At 40.5% G+C, this 20,645-nt stretch overlaps 1 protein-coding gene across 4 annotated transcripts in view; it reads right to left on the bottom strand.

Moving 5' to 3' along the window:
- The window catches only part of CHCHD3 (coiled-coil-helix-coiled-coil-helix domain containing 3), a 286,849-nt gene that overhangs the window by 174,779 nt on the left and 91,425 nt on the right, over positions 1-20,645 (bottom strand). For 3 of the 4 annotated variants that reach the window (XM_080663336.1, XM_080663335.1, XM_080663333.1), the window contains exon 4: positions 2,104-2,221. In XM_080663336.1, the coding sequence (XP_080519462.1) occupies positions 2,104-2,221 (118 nt within the window). Of the gene's footprint in view, positions 1-2,085; positions 2,222-20,645 lie in introns of all 4 variants that reach the window. The other variant, XM_080663334.1, reaches the window with a different exon arrangement.

The raw sequence follows: 20,645 nt of genomic DNA on the forward strand, positions 1-20,645 counted from the left end.
AACAACAAACCAGAAACTTAACAGTAAATATCTCTGAATAGTGGTAATTTAAGTGGGTTAATATTTTTTTGTATTTATTTTCGGATCTTTACTCACTAAATATGCATGCCTTCTATAATAATGAGTAATAACAACAAAGGGGATAATTTGGTAAAACAGTTAGGCAGCCACCTTGCTGTGGTCAGGAACTGTCACTCAGATGTCTGAGAACACTCAAGCCAGGACAGGATCCTCTGACTCAGTGATGATCCTATGGTATAAATTCTACTTTTATTCCCTAAGGGCGTTGAGGCTTTATTTGGCTAATATTATAATAGATGCTGAAATTCAGGAGTTGAGAGCATGGCAATTTGCCATCTGTATTCTACATCCCCAGAATCACAAAGACGAGACCTAACAAATCAGAACATACAAGGCCAGTTTCTTATGCTTAATGTGCTAAAATATAAGTGTGCAATACACAAGATTTGCAAGTTACAAAGAGAATAATGGGCTGAAGATAGCTATTCCAACCAAGCTTACAATACATTACATAGTATTTTAGTTACTGTTAAATAAGAAATTCTTATATTTTCACATTTTTTGGTAAAAACTCTTTTTATGCTTTGTCATATGCATGTGTGTATGTTTAATGTGTTCTTAAATCCCAATCTTGCTTATCTCCCTGAACTAAAAGAACATAACAATATGTCCAAATTTAGGCACAAAAAAAGTAGAGAAAAGAGTGCTTCAAAGATAAGAGAAAAAATATGGAGCCACAAAGAAAAATGCCAACCAATGATTCTTTACCTGCTAGAAACGAGAAGCTCGATCCCAGCCTTCCTTCTGCATCAGCACTATTAACCCTCTCCACTTCATCCCTGACCCTCAAATTGGGAGGCTGTGACATTAGTGAAGATGGCTCTCAGGAGTACAGCAGATATAATCAATGATCGAATTACTCAACACTTACTGCATTTAATTCTGAAATCATCCCCCTGGCTCTCCTTCCACATGTCTTGGCCTCAGTTCCAATCAACATGTGAGCCCTTCATGATGGCTACCAGCCAGACCCTTTACATTTCTTTCTTAATCCATCACCTCTATTCCAGCTTCACGTCTACCCATTCAGCCTGGAACCTGGATGAGTCACTGAAGTAATGGATTCATTACATGCTAACTTCCTTTAATTGTTTTCTACTGGTATACAGTCAAAGGTTAGCCTCCCAAAGAAAGGACTGAGAGAAAGAATAAGAGAACAGAAACTGGCCCTTTTCTTAAAATTTTCAACCATTTCCAATTACCTGCTAAACTAAGGACACCGAGAAGTCACCAGTTCGATTCCTGGGCAGGGCACATGCCCTGGTTGCAGACTTGATCCACAGTAGGGGCCATGCAGGAGGCAGTCAATTGATGTTTCTCTCTCACTCATCAATGTTTCTCTTTCTCTCTCCCTCTCCCATCCTCTCTAAAATCAATAAAAACATTTTTTTAAACTGTTTAGAGGGACACACACCCAATGCAAGGAGTAGTTGCATTATAATGACAAATTGATGAATGTCTTTTAAATTTTCTTCTATTAATAATTATTTTTAAACATGTTTATATCATCTTTTCTTTAAATTTAAAAAAAAAGTGTTTTAATTATTTCTTTTGGTTTCTCAAAGCCCTTGCACGATGTTTCCCCCTTTCTAAAGCCCAGAAAGTGACTGATCCAACCTTCTTCACCTTTACTGGAGACTTCCCAGACTAACATCTGGCCGTCGTCAGAAGCATAGAAACAAGTGAGGCTGCTCACCCCAGAGATTTCCAATACAATAAAATCAAAAGTGAGGAAGGAGGGACACACACAACACACACACACGCAAAATATCCCTCAGGCAACATGCATGTACCTATGTCTCTGTGTTGACTTTATTTCAATAATTCTGAAGTTACCTGTCTTTTTTAAGTCCTTCCTGGTTAATCTCAGCAAATTGTCAACTACTTGTAAAAGGCAAAAATCAAGGAAATCTAAGCAAAGAGAACATGAATTTTATCAACTCTAAAAGTTGATGTAGTTTTCCCCAAACATCAGAGGTTTCCTTGTAGACAAGACATTTCCACTATTTGTTTCCTGCTCACCAGGTGTTTTGCCTTCGAGCGGTCCTCCTCACTCGATATCCTCTCTCGGAGAATAGCTCTGGTTAACTGCTCATTGGCAAGAGCCCTCTCTCGGTCCAGTTCTTTGCTTTGTTTTAGTCTGAAAAGACAAGAAAGGTCTAAATTAGAAAGAAAACATTCATTAGTTGACATTATTTTTTAATGAAATACTTAAAAAAAAAGAGAAAACAGCTGAATTCATCTTGACAACAGTTTATCAAAAGCAGGTATATTTTCTAGTAAATCCCCATGCAGCCGTTTCCTGAGCATTTAAAATTACAGAATTAAAATACATGGAGTTTACCAGTGTGATTGCTAAGCTAGTTTTACAAAGTTCTTCTTAATCTGGCTGCCTAAAAATTCCCTGATGCCACCATATGCCCTCCAGAGATATCTACACTAATAAAAGAGAAAGATGCAAATTGACTGTACCTTTGCGACGCCCACCAGCCAATCAGAAGTATGCAAATTAACCCAACAAAGATGGCGGGTTAATTTGCATACACAGGCACCAAGCCGAGTGGTCGGGGGCGGGACGCAGGCTTTCGGCACCGCCCCAGCCACTCCAGGCCTCTGGGCAGCGTGGGAAGGCGCAAAGGCAGCTCCGGACCGGAGCGAAGGCCAAAAGGCTCCAGTCCAGAGCAAAGGCGGTGCCGGCAGCCAGGGGAAGGAAGGCCCATTCTTGCACGAATCTTTGTGCATCAGGCATCTAGTAAGTAATAAATCTAATTAACAAGCATCTACAAGACCAATATTTGAAGGTGGCCATCTCTTCCCCTCAAAACTGACTGAAATCAACTTGTTTTGAATACATAGCAGACACTGTAGGAGGCATTGATGACACAGTGCTGAACAAGGTGGACATGTCGCAGTCCTCATGGATCTCATATTACAGTAGGGAACTAAAATCACAATTAAGATGTCTTCCCGGCCCAGCAGGCGTGGCTCAGTGGTTGAGCATCTACCTATGGACCTGGAGGTCATGGTTCAAATCCCGGTCAGAGCACATGCCTGGGTTGTGGGCTTGATCCCAGTGGGGGGCATGCAGGAGGTAGCTGATCAATGATTCTCTCTCGTCATTAATGTTTCTATCTCTCTCTCCCTCTCCCTTCCTCTCTGAAATCAATAAAAATATATATATTTTTAAAAAAGGTATCTTCCCACCCAGTGAATTACTCCCATTTTCCAACAACCCTCATATGCAAAACTGGCCAGACCTTTCAACAGCAGGGCTCCTCACCTCTGGAACCACTCCAATTTGTCCCTTAGCACTAAACCAAATGTAACACTGTAGACACGGTCTAGCAAAATAAAACAGCAGAACTGTACCTCCCAAAACCTGCACACAATGCTAATTGTATTAATAAGCATCTTATTGCATTAGGTTTATCAGAAACCTCATCACACAATTAGGTCATGTTAACTTACAATCCACTAAAACCCCCTCATTGTGCATGAAAAAGATAAATTACTTGAGCACTGATCTTCACCATAGAGCCTGGCACTGAAAGGTATTAAAATAATTGAGTGTACATTTTAGTTTAATTTTATGGACTAAGATTTTCTGATTGCCTTTTCTTCTTGGAGAGAATAACCCCTCTATACCATCATATCCCCAAAGGTTTAAGCCATGCTTTGAAAAGAAAAGGTACAATTGTTATATTGGTACTAGGGGCCCGGTGCACGAAATTTGTGCACTGGGGAGGGATCCCTCAGCCCAGCCTGCCCCCTCTCACATACTGGGAGCCCTCAGGGAATGTCCTACTGATGGCTTAGGCCCGCTCCCCATTGGGAGCGGACCTAAGCCACAGTCGGGCCTCCCTTTGTGGGAGGCGACCAGGCTGATCAGGGGAAGGCGCCAGCCCTATCACCCCACTGCTGCAGCCACTGCCAGTCACCGCGGCTGCCAAGGTATTTTCATCAACACGGACTCCAGTCCCTTCACCATGAAAAAATGACAACTTTCTTTAAGCATTTTCAAGATGTGTCTTTCATAGGATATGACATTTCTTTCTTTATTTTTCTTTTTATCCTCACCTGAGGATATGTTTCCATTGATTTTTTTCCCTTTCCCTCCGATCCCAGGCTTTGCCCCCGCCCAAGCCTAAAGCCTCCACCCCAGGCTTTAGGCTTGGGAAGGAGTCCCCCCCCCGCCCCACACACCTCTGATCCCAGGCTCGGCCCCTTCCCAAGCCTAAAGCCTCCGCCCCAGGCTTTAGGCTTGGGAAGGGGGACCCCTGCCCCTCCAATCTCAGGCTCGGCCCCTTCCCAAGCCTAAAGCTTCCACCCAATAGCCGGCTGGGAGTGACCTGGTTGCCAAGGAGGTTCCCGGGACCCAGGTATGTATGCAAATTAAACGCCATCTTTGTTGGGTTAATTTTCATACTCACTCTGATTGGCTGTGGGCGTAGTGAAGGTACGGTCAATTTACATATTTCTCTATTATTAGGTAAGATAAGTGAAATTCTCAGTGAAACCTACTTTATAAGCAACAATGATGAATAACAAATGGAACTCAGTACTAATCTATCAAATTTTAATTTTAAAAAATTCTTAAACCCTGGTTGGTATGGCTCAATAGGTTGGAGCATCCTCCTGTGAACCAAAAGGTCATGGTTTGATTCCCAGTCAGGACACATGCCTGGGTTGTGGATTTGATCCCCATTAAGGGGGATGTAAGGAAAGCAGCCAGTCAATGTTTCTCTCCCTCCCTCTCTCTCTTCCTCCTACCCACCCCTTCTCTGTCTACAATCAGTGAACATATCCTAGGGTGAGGGCCAGAGAAAGGAAGGAAGGGAGGGAGGGAAAGAGGGAGGGAGGAAGGAATAATTCTTAAAAAGAGCAAAAGAAAAAAGTTTGTGTTGCTATTTTTAAATTGCTATGTCATCCTGATACACTATAATTCTCAGAAATCAATTATAATAGATAAAATCTCCCTGTAAAATATATTCCAAAGTTATAATGCTTTCCTCCCCCTAAAAATTAAACCTGGATGCATTTGTGTTCTTGAATAAAGATGAATAGAAACAAATTAAAACCAGAACTTTGAAATTGTCTAATGCAAAAGCAACTGCTTTTCTTAAACAATAAAGAGCAATTATAACCAAATTTCTCAAAATAAATTTCACAATAAGAACAGCAACATCATGATTGCACAGGTTAACTCACTGGACATGTATGATTGTAAGAGAACAGCCATAATTAGAAGTCATGTCACTCCTGGAGTGGCAGTTCTAAAAGGACGGTCCACAAACCAGCACAGCAGCACCTGGGAGAATGCCAGGCAAATCCTCAGACACACCCCACACCTACTGGGATCAGAAACCCAGGTGGACAGAAAACTGTCTTGCAGGAAGCCTGCCAGGCGATTCTGATGCATACTCAAGTTCGTGGGCCTCAGCCCTCAATCACCAAAATGTACTTTTACCCAAATAAATCCTGGAGATATAGAAAAGGAGAGCAACATCAAAAATGAAGAGGTCCACATATGAATGCTGAGGTTACTGAATCAGGTTACCATCCTGTGCTGTTAAAGTATTGTAAAAGCATGTCACCTGAAAGTAAAAATTATTACCTACTTTACAAGTGAAGTGGAAACGAAAATACTAAAAATTACTATAATTTATGGATCACCTACTATATGGCAAGCACTGTGCTCACAAGGCACTTTAGATACATATAGAAGACTATTATAAACATTACATTATAAAATGAATTCTACACACTAGACTTTCCTCATGTCTACCATATTTGGTATATCACATTTTTTAAAAATTTACTTTAATAATAAATACATGTTTTTTTCTGCATTTACTTGCATATGGCATAAATTTTAATTACACAATGAGTTAAAAGTGGTTGAACTTTAAAAAATATCATGAAGCCGAAACCGGTTTGGCTCAGTGGATAGAGCGTCGGCCTGCGGACTGAAAGGTCCCGGGTTCGATTCCGGTCAAGGGCACGTACTTTGGTTGCGGGCACAACCCCAGTAGGAGGTGTGCAGGAGGCAGCTGATCGATGTTTCTCTCTCATCGATGTTTCTAACTCTCTATCCCTCTCCTTTCCTCTCTGTAAAAAATCAATAAAATATATTTAAAAATATATATATATCATGAAGTTTTGGCAAGTTAATGAAATAAAAGCAAAAAATTGAGCACAAAAGCCTCTACTGTAATAATAAAAAATACAGGTTATTCAGCTTGCAATACTTAATACTTGGCCCAGATGCACAAACTCTGGACACTGATTCCTGGGTCCAAATCAAGGCTCGACCACTTACTAGCTGAGTAAGTACTTAGCGAACCTCCCTGGGTCCTGTTATTCTCAAGAGTAAAATGGATGGTATAATCCCTACCTTACAGGGTTCTATATACTCAAAGCACTTAGCACAATGCCTGTGACAGAATAAGCAATCAACACGTTAGGTAAGTAGCAGTAATAATACCCACTATGGGGTCAGAAATATAGAGAAAGCAGTGTTTTTCTGAAAAGAAGAAAAATCTCCTAATTCACCACATATAGCTTTGTTTTCTCTATCTTTGTTTTCCAATTTTTCATCAATAAAAAGTTCTATTTTCTTTTTATTATCGTCAAGGGCTTCTAAAATAAAAAATTGGCAATAATGACCTGGCAGCCCCATCCTTTCACGTGCCTTTCTTTCTTTGCCACAAGGGCAAGGACCTGGTCTGCTTTTGTTCACTGCTATATCCTGATGCTTTTTTTTTTATATAGACACATTTTTTTTTAATGTTTGGGTTTTGGGTTTTTTTTTTTCAAAGAGAGGAAGGGAGGGGGATAGAGAAATAAAAACATCAATGATGAGAGAGAATCATCGATTGGCTGCCTCTGTTCTCTCCCTACTGGGGATCCAGCCCACAACCTGGGCATATGCCCTGACTGGGAATCGAACTGTGACCTCCTTGTTCATGGGTTGATGCTCAACCACTGGGCCACATAGACTGGGCTATCCCCAATGCTTTTAACCGTCGCTGCCCCATGGTAAGTGTTCAAATACTTTTGAATGTACCTGTACATGAAGAAATGAATGGCATATTTCCAACCTCAGAAAAAAAAAAAATGAAATCCAGCTGTAGAAACAGAATTTTAGAAACAACTAGACAAGTTGAACCCTATAGGGCCAAGCCACCATGTTTTGTCACCAGTGTGATTTAATCCCAGACTACACTAAGTCACTTAAAACAGCAGGATGTTATAATATTTTCAATATAAAAGATATTCTATATCCTATGCTATTATAGCCTCTGGAATACCGTACCTAACTATGCTTGAGTCTTGGCTGCAGAGAGATTGGGAGTGGCACAAATTGACTAAAAAGAAAATTATTTTCCTTTCTTAACTCTTACATTTACTTTCATTTATCCTTATAAACAGGCCTACATCTTTAGGAGTTTGGGGCAGGTCCCAGAACAAATTCTCATTACTTACTAGCAACATAGCTGTACAATTTAATAAACTTCAGTTTTCCCAGCTTTAAAATTTGAAGATTGAACTACATATTATATATATATATATATATATATATATATATATATATATATATATATATAATCCTAAGGTCCCTTTCAATTAAAAGTTTTACAAGCATCATACATTAAATATATTATTCCCCATTCCATTAAAACTCTTGAGAAAAGTGTTAACAGGGAATAAATAAATGGAACTATGGAGTGTTTACTTCAAATTTTGTCGTTTTCTCAGTGGGCACTTATATTTCTAGTCTCATTCTTCGAATTTCCTACTACTTGATAAAAACTGTATGCTAAGTCAGACTCACAAATTCATTCAATATATAATTATTAGGTGACAGACACTATTCTGGTTACTGAGAATAAAATGATGAGCAAAAGAGACAGTCCTTACCCTCAAGAAGCTCAAACTCTGAAAAAAAAAAAACAACAACATTATTTATACAAAGTGCGGATACTGTGAAATTATATGAGTGGGAGCTGTTATTTGAATTGAAATCTAATTAATATTAACTTAGCAATATAGGAAGGACAGTGTTTTAGAGTTCTGTGACTGCTGTTTCAGAGACCAAAGGTTAGCAGATCTAAGGACACAGAGGGAGCTCTCTTAAAACACAGGCACGTCCCCCACAACACACTCACAGACGCACACAACACACACAATTTTCAATAAAAATTAATGCAAGGCTTAAAGGTTCCACTAAAGCTTAAAATCACCTTCGCAATTTTAGAAAAAGAAAACAAACTTAGAAACTTTTAGAAGACAGTTTTGCTTTCTTTCCAATTATTCTAAAGGGCCGAGTTTCACATAAGTGGTGTAACTAGTTGAGGTTTCCTTTTTCACTTTAGAAGTAAAAGCAACAGACTGAAAATTTCTAAGCTATATTACTCCTCATCTCCCCAACTCCCCCTCCAAGAAATTAATTTACAGCAACATTTTCTTCTAATAAGTTCCTTCTCTCACTGATTCATTTAGATCCTTTCACAACAATTTTGCTAAGAACAACTGCTTGTATTCTCAGACGCTCGCAGGTCTTTCCAGAGCTGCTTCTCAGTGCCCTTGGCTTTATATTCCGTCAAGCTGCCCTAATTCAATGGTCATCTATGAAAGGTAGATGTTCATATGATCAAACAACTTCTCTCTCATTCTGAGCCGAATGAGATGACCCTGCTTCCTGGGCCTCACTGAAAGCTACTGCCCAATGCTGAGCCATAGTCAGAGCAGGTTGTTTTGTAAACACTCTGCAAGAGAAAGAAGGGGAAGTGCTCACTGACAATGAGAGGTGGCACTTCACTTTTAAGGTCCCTATTAGGTGAAGAGAAAACAAGAGATAAAAGTAAGTCTTTCATTATTAACTTGGGTTTCCAAAGATTTAAGAATTATCTCAAAATAAAACTAAGCATGCCAAGTATCTTGGAGAACACATTCTCTTTATTTATTGGCATTTCCCACTTATTATTTCAGATCTCCTGGCCTAATATTATTCTACATTAAGCCCATGATAGTAAGTTTCATTTAAATTTCCTTCCTTTAAATACGTATCTCTCCTCATTTAAATTATCTAGAGTTTTAAGCAAAGTAGTAGGAATTTAGTGTAAACTTTTCTTATTTGCATTAAGTAATTGGATAGCTTGCCTAAGCTTAACGAAACAAATACCATTCTGCTCTGCCCTTATACCATTGGCCCTAGCAACTTAGAATATTCTCAATCAGGTGAGGGATTTAAGATACACCAGCAAAATCAATTTCTAAACACCAAGCAAATCTCCTTTAATGAGTATTATTAGAACTTGTTCTTTTAAATGAAAAAAATGATAACAATAAGCTACTGATATACATTCAGCTCCCACAGGTAGCTAGTATATATAAAATCTAGTTCTATATATTTTGGTTTCTACATAAAAGCTAGCCAATATTGTTTTATTCCAAAGAACCGAAAGGGTTTAAGAAGGTGGGAAGGGCATTTTAAAGATAACTTTAGCAAGGCATTTTTTATATATTCAACTTCATTACCTTCCATGGAAGAGGCATTATTATGTCCCCTTTTTACAGGAGAAAAACTGAGATGTGGACAAGGGCACAGGAGACATGAGATGATCTGATTTGGTTCCCCAAGCCAAGCTTCTCAAACCTCTGAAAATAAACCCCTGTAGGAATTAGTTCCCATTACATTACTCACCTTCGTGGTCATATAAGGACAGTTTTAAAACCCTGTATTATTCGTAATTACTATATTCTAAAACAAGATTTTTTATTTTTTATCATTGTATCTGGCCAGAGTTTGCCAGAGCCAAGATTATTACCAGCCCTTTCCCAACGTGGTCCTAAATGTTTCTCTGAACTTATATACTGCTCATTTGGCCATTCACAAATACTCAGATTTATCTTCATGTAGGTTGACACAGAAGTAATTCTATCTAATTCTAGCTTAGAAAATTACTTTATAATTTCATATATAAGACCATTATATTACTGAGGAAAAGTTGATAAGAACCTCAGATAATGGGTGAGAATAAATGGGAAACTGACATTGTTAGAGATAAAATGATTTGATGAAATGATTTATTTAAAATTGAACTATGACCATTATACACGGATAATATCTGCAAAGTACTGCAATGTACTTGACTCAGACTGTTTCCAACACTGGAAAAGAAAAATGAAGGCCTACAACCTCAGAGGTCGTTTTTAATGCTAATGATGAATTTTGTTTTAATGCATCATACTTTGTCAGAACATGCTGAACTAGCACTCAAAATACTGTTTACGGTTCATTTTTTTTTTTAACAGAAAAGCTGAACTGGTAATTCAGCGAACTAATTGTAAGACTATTAAAATTAATGACAGAATAAATATACTGTTTTCTATTAGTAAGACCTTACAAAAATAAAAGTACAAAGCAAGCTTAATACTTCTCAGTTAAAATTATTTAAAATCCTGGAAGGAATGTTTATCCATTGAGCTTTCAAAATAAATTCATAAGATGTACATTAATATAACCATATTATATTAATACTAGAGGCCCGGTGCACAAAATTCAAGAACGGGGTGGGGGGGGGGTCCCTCAGCCAGGCCTGCACCCTCTCCAATCTGGGACCCTTCAGGGGATGTCCGACTGCCGGCTTAGGGCCGATCCCTGCGGGATGGGGCCTAAAATGGCAGTTGGACATCCCTCTCACAATCTGGAACCGCTGGCTCCTAACCGCTCGCCTACCTGCCTGCTTGGTTGCCCTAACCACTCACCTGCCTGTCTGATCGCCCCTAACGGCCTCTGCTTGCTGGCCTGATCGCCTCCTAACTGGTCCCCTGCCAGCCTGATCACCCCCTAACTGCCCCCCCCCCCGCCAGCCTGGGTGCCCCCTAACTGTCCAGAAGGAAGTCAGACGTCCGGAAGATGTCCAGTTGACCCAGTCCAATTAGCATATTACCCTTTTATTAGTATAGATATCATATCTATATGTATCCATATACAATATTTATATGTTTAACAGATGAAGAAATTAGCATTTATTAATGCTTACTTTGTGCTAGGTACAGTATAACTCATTGAATCCTCACAACAGCCTTATCAAGTCAATTACTGTATTTCAGATGAGGAGGCTGAGGTACAGAGAAGCTATGTAAAACCCAGGCTTACTGAAGTTATAATTTGTCCAAGTTCACAAGGCTAGTGAGAGGTGTAGCCAGACAGCCTGACTTTGCAGCCTGCAGTCTTACAGAAGACATACACACACACACACACACACACACACACACACACACACACACACACGAGTATATATTAGAATGTGAGCCATGGAGTAAGAACTTTGTCTTATGCACCACTATAGCCCAGACACTAAAAAGTATATGGCTTCTGGCAGACATTCAATAAATATTTTTGAAAGAATGAATACAGAGGATGAGCACAGTTTAATACTATGGAACACAGGTACTCTTTATATAATGGTAACTCAGCAATAACTAACCCTGTCTTAGAAAGTCAAATAACTGCAATCTAGCTAACCATATAGTAAATCAGTATTATGTTACCAGCATTATTACCTAGTTCTGAGGTATAGCCAAGAGGACATTTATTTTGGTGATCTACACTTCCACATAAATATCATTTTAAATGTCATTCAGAGTTTAATAAGCAAGGTTACCTTCTTTTCTACAAGAACATTAAGAATAAGTGATTCTCCAGCCAATCAATGGTTCTCTCTCATCACTGATATTTCTATCTCTCTCTCCCTCTTCCTTCCTCTCTGAAATCAGTAATAAAAAATATATTTGAAAAAAAAGAATAAGTGATTCTGTTTTCATTTACACTAAAATTTAGTCATAATCTGGAGATTTTTTCTGCAAAGCTTCAAAAAGATGCCAGATGAAAGAAAACTCAACCCAGGACTGGAAGCCTACGACTATTATTGAGGATCACCCACAGATGTAATATAACAATTCTCATCTCCCCTTCTAGGTGATCGCCGACCATGCCCAAAATGGGTATTATATTGTACCTAAAGTCCCCATTTCAGTTCTCACTTGGGAACAGTCTCTACCTGACTTGCATTTTCTGGGACCATTTTCTTTTTTAAGATTTAAAAATATATATACTAGAGGCCCGGTGCATGAAATTCATGCATGGGGCGGGGGGTGCAGCGGTCCCTCATCTCAGCCTGCTCCCTCTCCAATCTGGGACCCCTAGGGGGATGTCCAGATCCCTGTGGGATTTGGCCTAAACCGGCAGGCGGACATCTCTCGCAATCCGAGACTGCTAGACCCTAACCCCTCTGCCTGCCTGCCCACCTGATCGCCCCTACCTTGCTCCCCTGCCAGCCTGATCAACCCTGACCACCTCTGCCTCGGCCCCCCAGCCTAAGCCGTAGTCTGGCCTCCCTCTGTGGGAGACAACCTGGCGGATTAGGGGAAGGCGCTGCCCCCATTACCTCGCTGCTGCTGCCACTGCTGGCCTGATCCTGGGCCCTTCGCAGCTGCCCACCACTGCCTGAGCCTGAGCCTGGACCCGGCCCTCACAGCAGCCACTGTGGTTTTCCTGAGCCTCGGCCCGGCCCCTGCAGCAGCCACCGTGGTTTGCCTGAGCCTGGGCCTGGCTCTCGCAGAGCCTCGGCCTGGTCCTTTCAGCAGCCACTGTGGTTTGCCTGAGCCTCGGCCCGGCCCTCGCAGTGGCTTTCTCTGGAAGGACGTCCAGATGGTTGTCCAAAAGATGTCTGCTCTAATTAGCATATTACCCTTTTATTAGTGTATATAATTGATTTCAGAGAGGAAGGGAGAGGGAAAAAGAGATAGAGACATCACTGATTGGCTGCCCCCTGCATACCCCCTACTGGGATCGAGCCCACAACCCCAGGCATGTGCCCTTGACTAGAATCGAACCTGGGACCCTTCAGTCCACAGACCAACGCTCTATCCACTGAGCCAAACCAGCTAGCGCCGGGACCATTTTCTTAAATACTCTCTGCTAGTGCACTGAAAAATGCATTTATATTTGAAAAGAATTCTGATTTTAATTCACAAGCTGTCACTATACCTAGGGCCTATGCACCCCCTTCTCCCTTAGGAATTCACAGTTAAACTCTCCAAGTTACACAACACTGAATCACCCTTATCACCCCTCTACTACAGGGACCTACGGATGCTTCTTTATCTGGCTAGAGACATCTTAAACCAAAATAATGAATATTTTATCTTAAAGGATACACCAATTGGCACAATATTCAAAATACAACTTAACAACGGTTGGAGTGGGGAAGTAGAGACACACACTATTAAATTGTGCCACATCAGCAGGGCTTAAAAATGAACTGTTTTATAGAAGGAATGGGAGCTAATGCCCCTACATGACCTGTTACCACCAAAGACTTGTCTAGAAAGTATCCACGCTCCTCCCCCTTTCAAACACCCTCAGGATGGAGCTGCAGCTGGATGCTGGAGGAGGGCAGCTACAGCGCCAGCTGCAGGAAACAGGAACTAAGGTCAAATGCAGGCATCTGTGGGGTAAATCCCTTTCGTTGGTCCAGCAGGGCAAGCCATCAACTTCTCTGGCAAGCACTGGCCCCTTCCCAGATGGGCAGCTTCAGCAGGGACAGATGACAGTGTGAGATGCCTCCCTTCTGAAGATAAGAAACTAGGACAATATTCACGGTACTGGGCATCCTAGTATCCTTACGTGTACAGCTTCTTGGTATCGTAGAATCACAGCATCTTAGTGTCCTTATGTATACAAAACATACAGCATGCCTGCCTTTTACAGTGTTTTGCGCTTATGTTTCCTTTTCATACAGGAGACATTTTTGTAGGACACATATTTTGAAATTATGTCCTTGGTAAACTGGTCAGTCTTGGGAAACTTGGCCAGAGAGAAAGAGAGAGAGAGATAAGACATTATCATTCTCCATTCTAAGACGTACAGAGGGAAAGAATCAATACTTCTTTCCTATTTCAAAGGACTTTCAAGCTTGAATCAAAATACAGCCTCTCCCCCTCTACCTGCATTGCCCATCTCAGACATACACACCACCTAACTCACTCCACCCTTACTAAGGACAGACACTTTAATATTAAAGCTTAGTGCATTCCTCCATGGAGACCAGAGTAAACATTTTTAAGGAAGGAATGATTACACAAACACAAATTCCTTTTTTTTTTTTAAATCAAGTAGTCTTTGAATTTCTAATCATTTTTCATTCATATATTGAACTGCTCATTTGAGTGCTGCATAAAGATTAATGACTGTTGTCTTTATAAACTGTGCTTGTTATCATTACATTATTGTGCTTCTTTATTCTTTCAGTGCTTGTAACCTTCAATTGTACTTTTCTGATGCTTCTTTTTGTTTGGTATAGCTTTGCCGATCTAGTAACCTTTAACCTTTATTAAGGTTAAAACAAATTATTTTGTTTTAAGTGTAGGTCATATACATATAGCCCATGGTGTGTGTGATGTGTATTTAACATAATCTGGCAGCCTTGATCTTTAAATGGCAGCTGTAGCCATTCACAATTATTAACAGTATAAACACTGATACACTTACATTTTTTTCTTCCCTTTTATATTATGTTTACTACTAATTTTATATTTTTTCCCTTTCCTTGTTTCCCAGTCATATCAAATTACTACACATTCAGTTTCCCTCTCAAAAAATCTATGGTATTTTTCCATGCAGTGAGTGATCATTCCCTTCCTGAACATTCACACACTTTTTCCCTAGTATTGTTTAAAAACACAATTTCTGTTATTTTCTCAACCACTACACTCGGCAAACTCAGTAAGATGATATCATTTGAATACTTTGACTTTTCCCTCCAACCCAACTCTTAGCTAAGAAAGAGTGCAGTGCCTTTAAATGCATACAATTCTTAGGTTTTCTTTTCAAGGATTTCTCTTCAATCTCAAGAATCCTTACTAGCACCTTTTATTAATACCTTCGAATGTGGTCTATCATTCATGTGCACAATGCAAAGACTGATCTCCAAGGGTGCTTCTGTTCCTCTCCGCAGTTCTCTGTATTAAGATCTCTGTTGTAATTAATGTGTAATGTGGTTAGAATTGTCGTTTTAAGCGTTTTCCTAAGATGGACCACTCTGTCAGATATTGAGCTATGACTCCCAGTATCACACCCCTCTTCTACCCTGTGCTTAGGAGCTGGGTCCCTGTTAGACTCCGCCAATAGAGGGAGCCAGAGGGAGACTGCAAGGCTGGAGGGAGAAAAGTCAGCTCTCCTGCTTGCTGTCTAAGCCAGCTCTCCTGCTTGCTGTCTAAGTCTTTCCCATCACTCAGGCCTCACTGCTTCACCCCAGCAGCAGCACCCTGCTCCTGCAGCAGCAGTTTAATCCAGTTTGCCCACACTTGCAAAAGCAACCACAATGTACCCTGCACTCTGGAGACACCAGCTCTACCCACTGGTAGGCTCCTCAAAGATCTGAGTCCCAGACCCCTGGCCGTGCCTCCTAACTCAGAGACAGGAGCCCCACCAGCCAGGAGGCACCCCTCTTCAGATATCTGAGCTGCAATTCCAAAGCGCCTTTGCCCTCCAAACTTCAGTATCTTAGCGACTACTACAGTTTCCACCCAGTGCTACTTTGGGGATACCCAAACTCCAATATCTTAGTGACTCCTACTGCTTCTGCCCAGTGCTACCTCAGGGACACCTTAGGGCTATACTGTCCAGTACCATCAATGTTATCCACATATGGCCCCTGAAATGAGGCTGTCCAAACTGAGATATGCTGTCAGTAAAAACTATACACTGGATTTTTAATACTTAGCATGAAAATAGGAATGTAATATATCTCATTACCTCAGTAATAAATTTCAAGTAATAATCTTTTGGATTGTTGGAAATAATAATCTTTTGGTTATATTGGGGAAAATAAAATACCTTTCAGTTATTTTTACCCATTTCCTTTTATTTTTTTATGTGGTTACTAAAAATTTTTTAATTACATAGATAGTTCAGATTATGTTTCTATTAAACAACACTTAGTGTTGTTGTTGGGGGAGGGGAGTTTTGCCTTTTCAGCTCAAATACCTCATTAACAATTCCTATATTAAATTCTCTTTATAAAAATAACTGATGAGTTTTGTCTCCTTAATGGATTCTGGCTGCTAGCTGATAACACTAATAAATTATCTAAATCCTTGCATATCTATAAGTCTCTTTTTCACCCTGACAGGTAAATGAGAGCTCAACACAGAATTTGGGGGTTTCGGTCCTTTTTCTCAGGAATCCCTAGAAGTCATTCCACCTCCTAGTTTTCAGTTTGACAGAAAAAAAGCCTAAACTTCTTCCTTCATAAATTAGTGGTTTTTTCTGTCGGGAAGCATGTAAAAGTTTCTCTTGATCCTCAAGTTCAGAAATATGAGCAGCCTAGGACTAGGCATGCATCTTTTTGCATCAGTCCCTCCTAGAATAGGCCTCTCAATTTGCAGGCGCCAGTCTTTCTTCTGTTCAGTAAAATGTTTTACATCCTTTCACTATTACCACTCCTCTATCTCTTTAGTGTATTTCACGAGCTATACAGTGCATGGGCTTATTCCCTCCCCCCCCCCCCCGCCGCCGCTTCACCATCTATGAAATCAAGATGCCCCTTAAAATGAATGCATCTTGCAATCAAGTGGCGATGGTTGCCAACGCTACAAACATCTAAAACACCCCTGAGAGCCCTGACCAGTTTGGCTCAGTGGATAGAGCGTCGGCCTGCGGATTGAAGGGTCCCAGGTTCGATTCTGGTCAAGGGCATGTACCTTGGTTGCAGGCACATCCCCAGTGGGGAGTGTGCAGGAGGCAGCTGATCGATGTTTCTCTCTCATCGATGTTCTAACTCTCTATCCCTCTCCCTTCCTCTCTGTAAAAAATCAATAAAATATATTTTAAAAATAAATAAAACACCCTGAGATAGTCTAACGGTTCTTGCTAGAAGCACCTTTTCTGAGTGGCTTTCTATTCTGTTTATCTTCCGGCCGGTGCTGCTTTTCATCTGCCTACTCACCAGGCTCAGGCCCAGCTGCCAGGCCGTGTTAAGTGGAGGTACCACTGAAAGGCCCACTGGTGTATACCTCCAGCTGAAATGCTTTCAGCCCTTTGTCAAGGGAACTAGGAAAAAAGACTCCCTGTTCCCGTCTCCCACCTCCTACCCACCCAGACCAGTTGACAGGGACATGGAAATCCAAAGTTTCTCTGAGGAACATTCAGATAGACTGGACCAATGCTGGTGATCCTCATGCTATGCCGAACTAACCCACTGGCTCACACCCATCCATCAGATGCTCTTCTAAGAAAAAGCAGCTGGGAATTGGACTGAAATTGAAATGAGAAGAGAGTAGCAATGCTTTCAAGCCTCCAACTCCTGAGAATCCTCTCCACTTAAAATTTTTCTATTATATCTTTATTTTTCTTAACATTAAAGGGCTACTTAAAGCATTTTAGAGCAGAATTGATAAAAAGTGCTGAATGGAGCAATCTAGGGCACTGCACATGAATTCTTATGAAAATAACTTCCCTATATTGTCTTTTCACTATGAGAGCTCCATTTTCCTAAAACAAGGAACCTTGAGGTATAGCATAGCTGGCCTATACTACAAGCACTAGGAGAGCTTCCTGGGTATACATACAGGATGTGAAGTACAGACACTCAATCAAATGAGAGCAACTTTACACTGGGACAGAACAGGGTCCAGTTTTGCAGCTCAGTGACAATAAGGAGGAGTAATTGAAGAGCAGGTCTTAGAGAATCAAGGAATAGATAGATTGCCTATACTGCAGAGCATTGCTTTGGTTAAATACTGCACAGTAGTAATCTCAGGAACAGCCTCCACAGCAAGCTCCTTCTCTACATTGCTCAGAGATGCACAGCCGATGGCCGTAAGTTCAGCCTATCTGAGGGAAGAGCGCCATCCCCTTTGGAAAGCTGGGAGCAGAATGAAGTTATACGTAAAACAGGCACAACCCATCTCCAACAGTATACGCAGCAAAACCAATTTTGTTCTCAAAAACCATTTGAAAACCAGTCAACAAGAGGATAAATAGCCTCTTAAGAATCAAATTTTACATCATTGATCACAATCACAATTGTTATTATTGGCTAAACACAGGCCTTAAAAGAGAAACTCCATCAGTCTCACTTCTGAGTAAAGATGACTCTATATTTTTACTTCAACTCGTCTGTAACCTCAAAAGAAATATTGCAGAGTTGAAGGAGCCTTGTCCCTGACCAAGCTCATCTCCTGTTAAAAGTCACCTTGATCTACACATAAGTACCATGGACAGCAGCACCCACCATGCCTGCTCCAGGGTGCATTATCCTCAGATAACAGCAATCCATTTTCAGGCCTCTCTGACACTCTTCACCAGCTAAAAATTCATTCCTTAGCAGATGTTTATTTCTGTGAAATCACACTAAAGAAAAAACAAGTTCTAACAAAAACACGTTGATCTGAAAACCACACTAAACGGCATACTGGATTTCATTTAATTTTCATCTTAAACATAAAATGAGATGGCAGAAATATGCAACAAAAAGAACAAAAAATGTGAAAATCTGTATGGTTTTTCCCTACTGTCTTTTTAGGGTAACTCTTGGTCATTCCCCTGATAGTTCCCATCTCCAACTCAAGAATGAAATCACAGACATACATTAAGAAATAAGAATTACCCTCCAGAATTCACATCAATAACAAAAAAACAAACAAGCAAATGGAGTCATCTGAAATGAAAACACACTAAGAAGTATTTTTGTGAATTACATGGAGGCCACAGTGTGAGAACAAGGACTGGCCTCAAAGCCCTGCTCTAACAAAAGACATTCAGAACCATGTGGTCTTTTCACTCTCTATTCCATTTAATTTATTTTTATTATTGAAGATTTCAACATGCAATTTGTTCCATTTAAATGAAAAAATATTCAACTAATAATATTTATAATAGCTACTATTTATGGAGTACTCCTTGTGCCAGGTATTTTATTTTACTTTACTGTATTTTGTTTTGTTTTTTGAGAGAGAAAGAGAAAGGAAGGGAGAGAGGGAGGGGGGCAGAGAGAGAGAAACATCTTATTGGCTGCCCCTGCAGAGACCCCCACCAGGGATTGAGCCTGCAACCTGGGCATTTGCCCTGACCAGGAATCGAACCAGCAACCTTTTCGTGCTCAGGAAGATCCCCAGCCAAGTGAGCCACACTGGCCAGGGCTGTGCCAGGTATTTTAACACGTGTTTCACATAAGTTATTTCATGAAATCCTCACAAAAATCCCACAGAGTAGTTACAATTTGCCGTTCACAGCTAAAGAAGCGAAAACAGAGAAGTAAATAAGTTGCTCAAAATTATGTAGGCAAACAGTATGTGGTGGAATTTTTTGCATTCTAGATTTAAAATGCCAAAACCCATGTGCTAGCAGCTAGTCACTATGCTGCATGATCTTTATTGCTTAGCTGAAGCCCCTCAAGGTAAAACGTTCTGTGCTCCGACTCAAATCCTAATAACATACATGACCAATCTTTCTGCCCTCCCTTAACAAAACCCTTCTGCCGTTCATCCATTTGTGCAGACACAATTTGCCCTTTGCTCGACCCTAATGCATCTGCAAAAGCAGACACAGGTACTGGCATCACATGGCGAGGAGAGGTTAGAAGATGATGGGCAATGTGCTCCCACACTTTTCTTTTCTCACTCCCAGACTCGAGACAGCTTCCACTCTATTCTGAAGGTACGATCTGCATATAAAATCACATCCAGTGAAGATGCACAAACTAAATATTAGAGCCACACTGACTACAACTACAAAACATCGTGTACAACACGATACAAAAATTTTAAAAGATTCGTGTTAGATCTTTTTCCCTTCGGAGTTACTAAAGCTGAGAAGGTAATAAATTAATGTTTCAGATTTGTAAAGGTACACATGCCAATGCAGTCCCCTAAACTCAGTGGTTACAGAGGTGGCAATGCTCCCAAACCCCCTAACCAGTAATGAAATTCTAAATCGGAAGGAAAAGGAACTGGGATGGTGATGTGAGGAGGAAGTATGCTCGACAGGCTTTTGAAATGGGCTATTTATTTACTGTGGGGCAGCCTTGCAAGAGGAAAAGGCTGTAGCATTTGGAAGCTAAGCAAGGGAAAGGAATTGCAACATTAGTTAAAAATATCTTGGGTATTACTGTCTACGTGTTCCAACAATGTTTAATAACATGAAATCTTCAAAATCACTAGGTAAACCGCATCTACTTATACAACTAAAACTGTTTCCACGATGCTAACAATCATTTCTAAATTCCCATTGCATTGCAGGCCTGCGGAACTGAGGCGTTTTAGTGATGCAATATTACTCACTGACACTGCTCCCATCCCACACAGAACGAACCCTGTTAGCTAAACTAACAAAATGAATAATTTATCCATCAGCCAGCAGGAATTCATGAAGCCACCTTCATTATTAACTTCACATTACCCTTCTATCATTTTTGAAACAACAGCTATAGGTATTCAAGATGAGCCCACTGGCTAACTTACATAGTTTCTGACCTATAGCTCACAGGAAAATT

The sequence above is a fragment of the Plecotus auritus genome (assembly GCF_963455305.1).
Source record: "Plecotus auritus genome assembly, chromosome: 4".
NCBI classification, from domain to species: Eukaryota; Metazoa; Chordata; class Mammalia; order Chiroptera; family Vespertilionidae; genus Plecotus; species Plecotus auritus.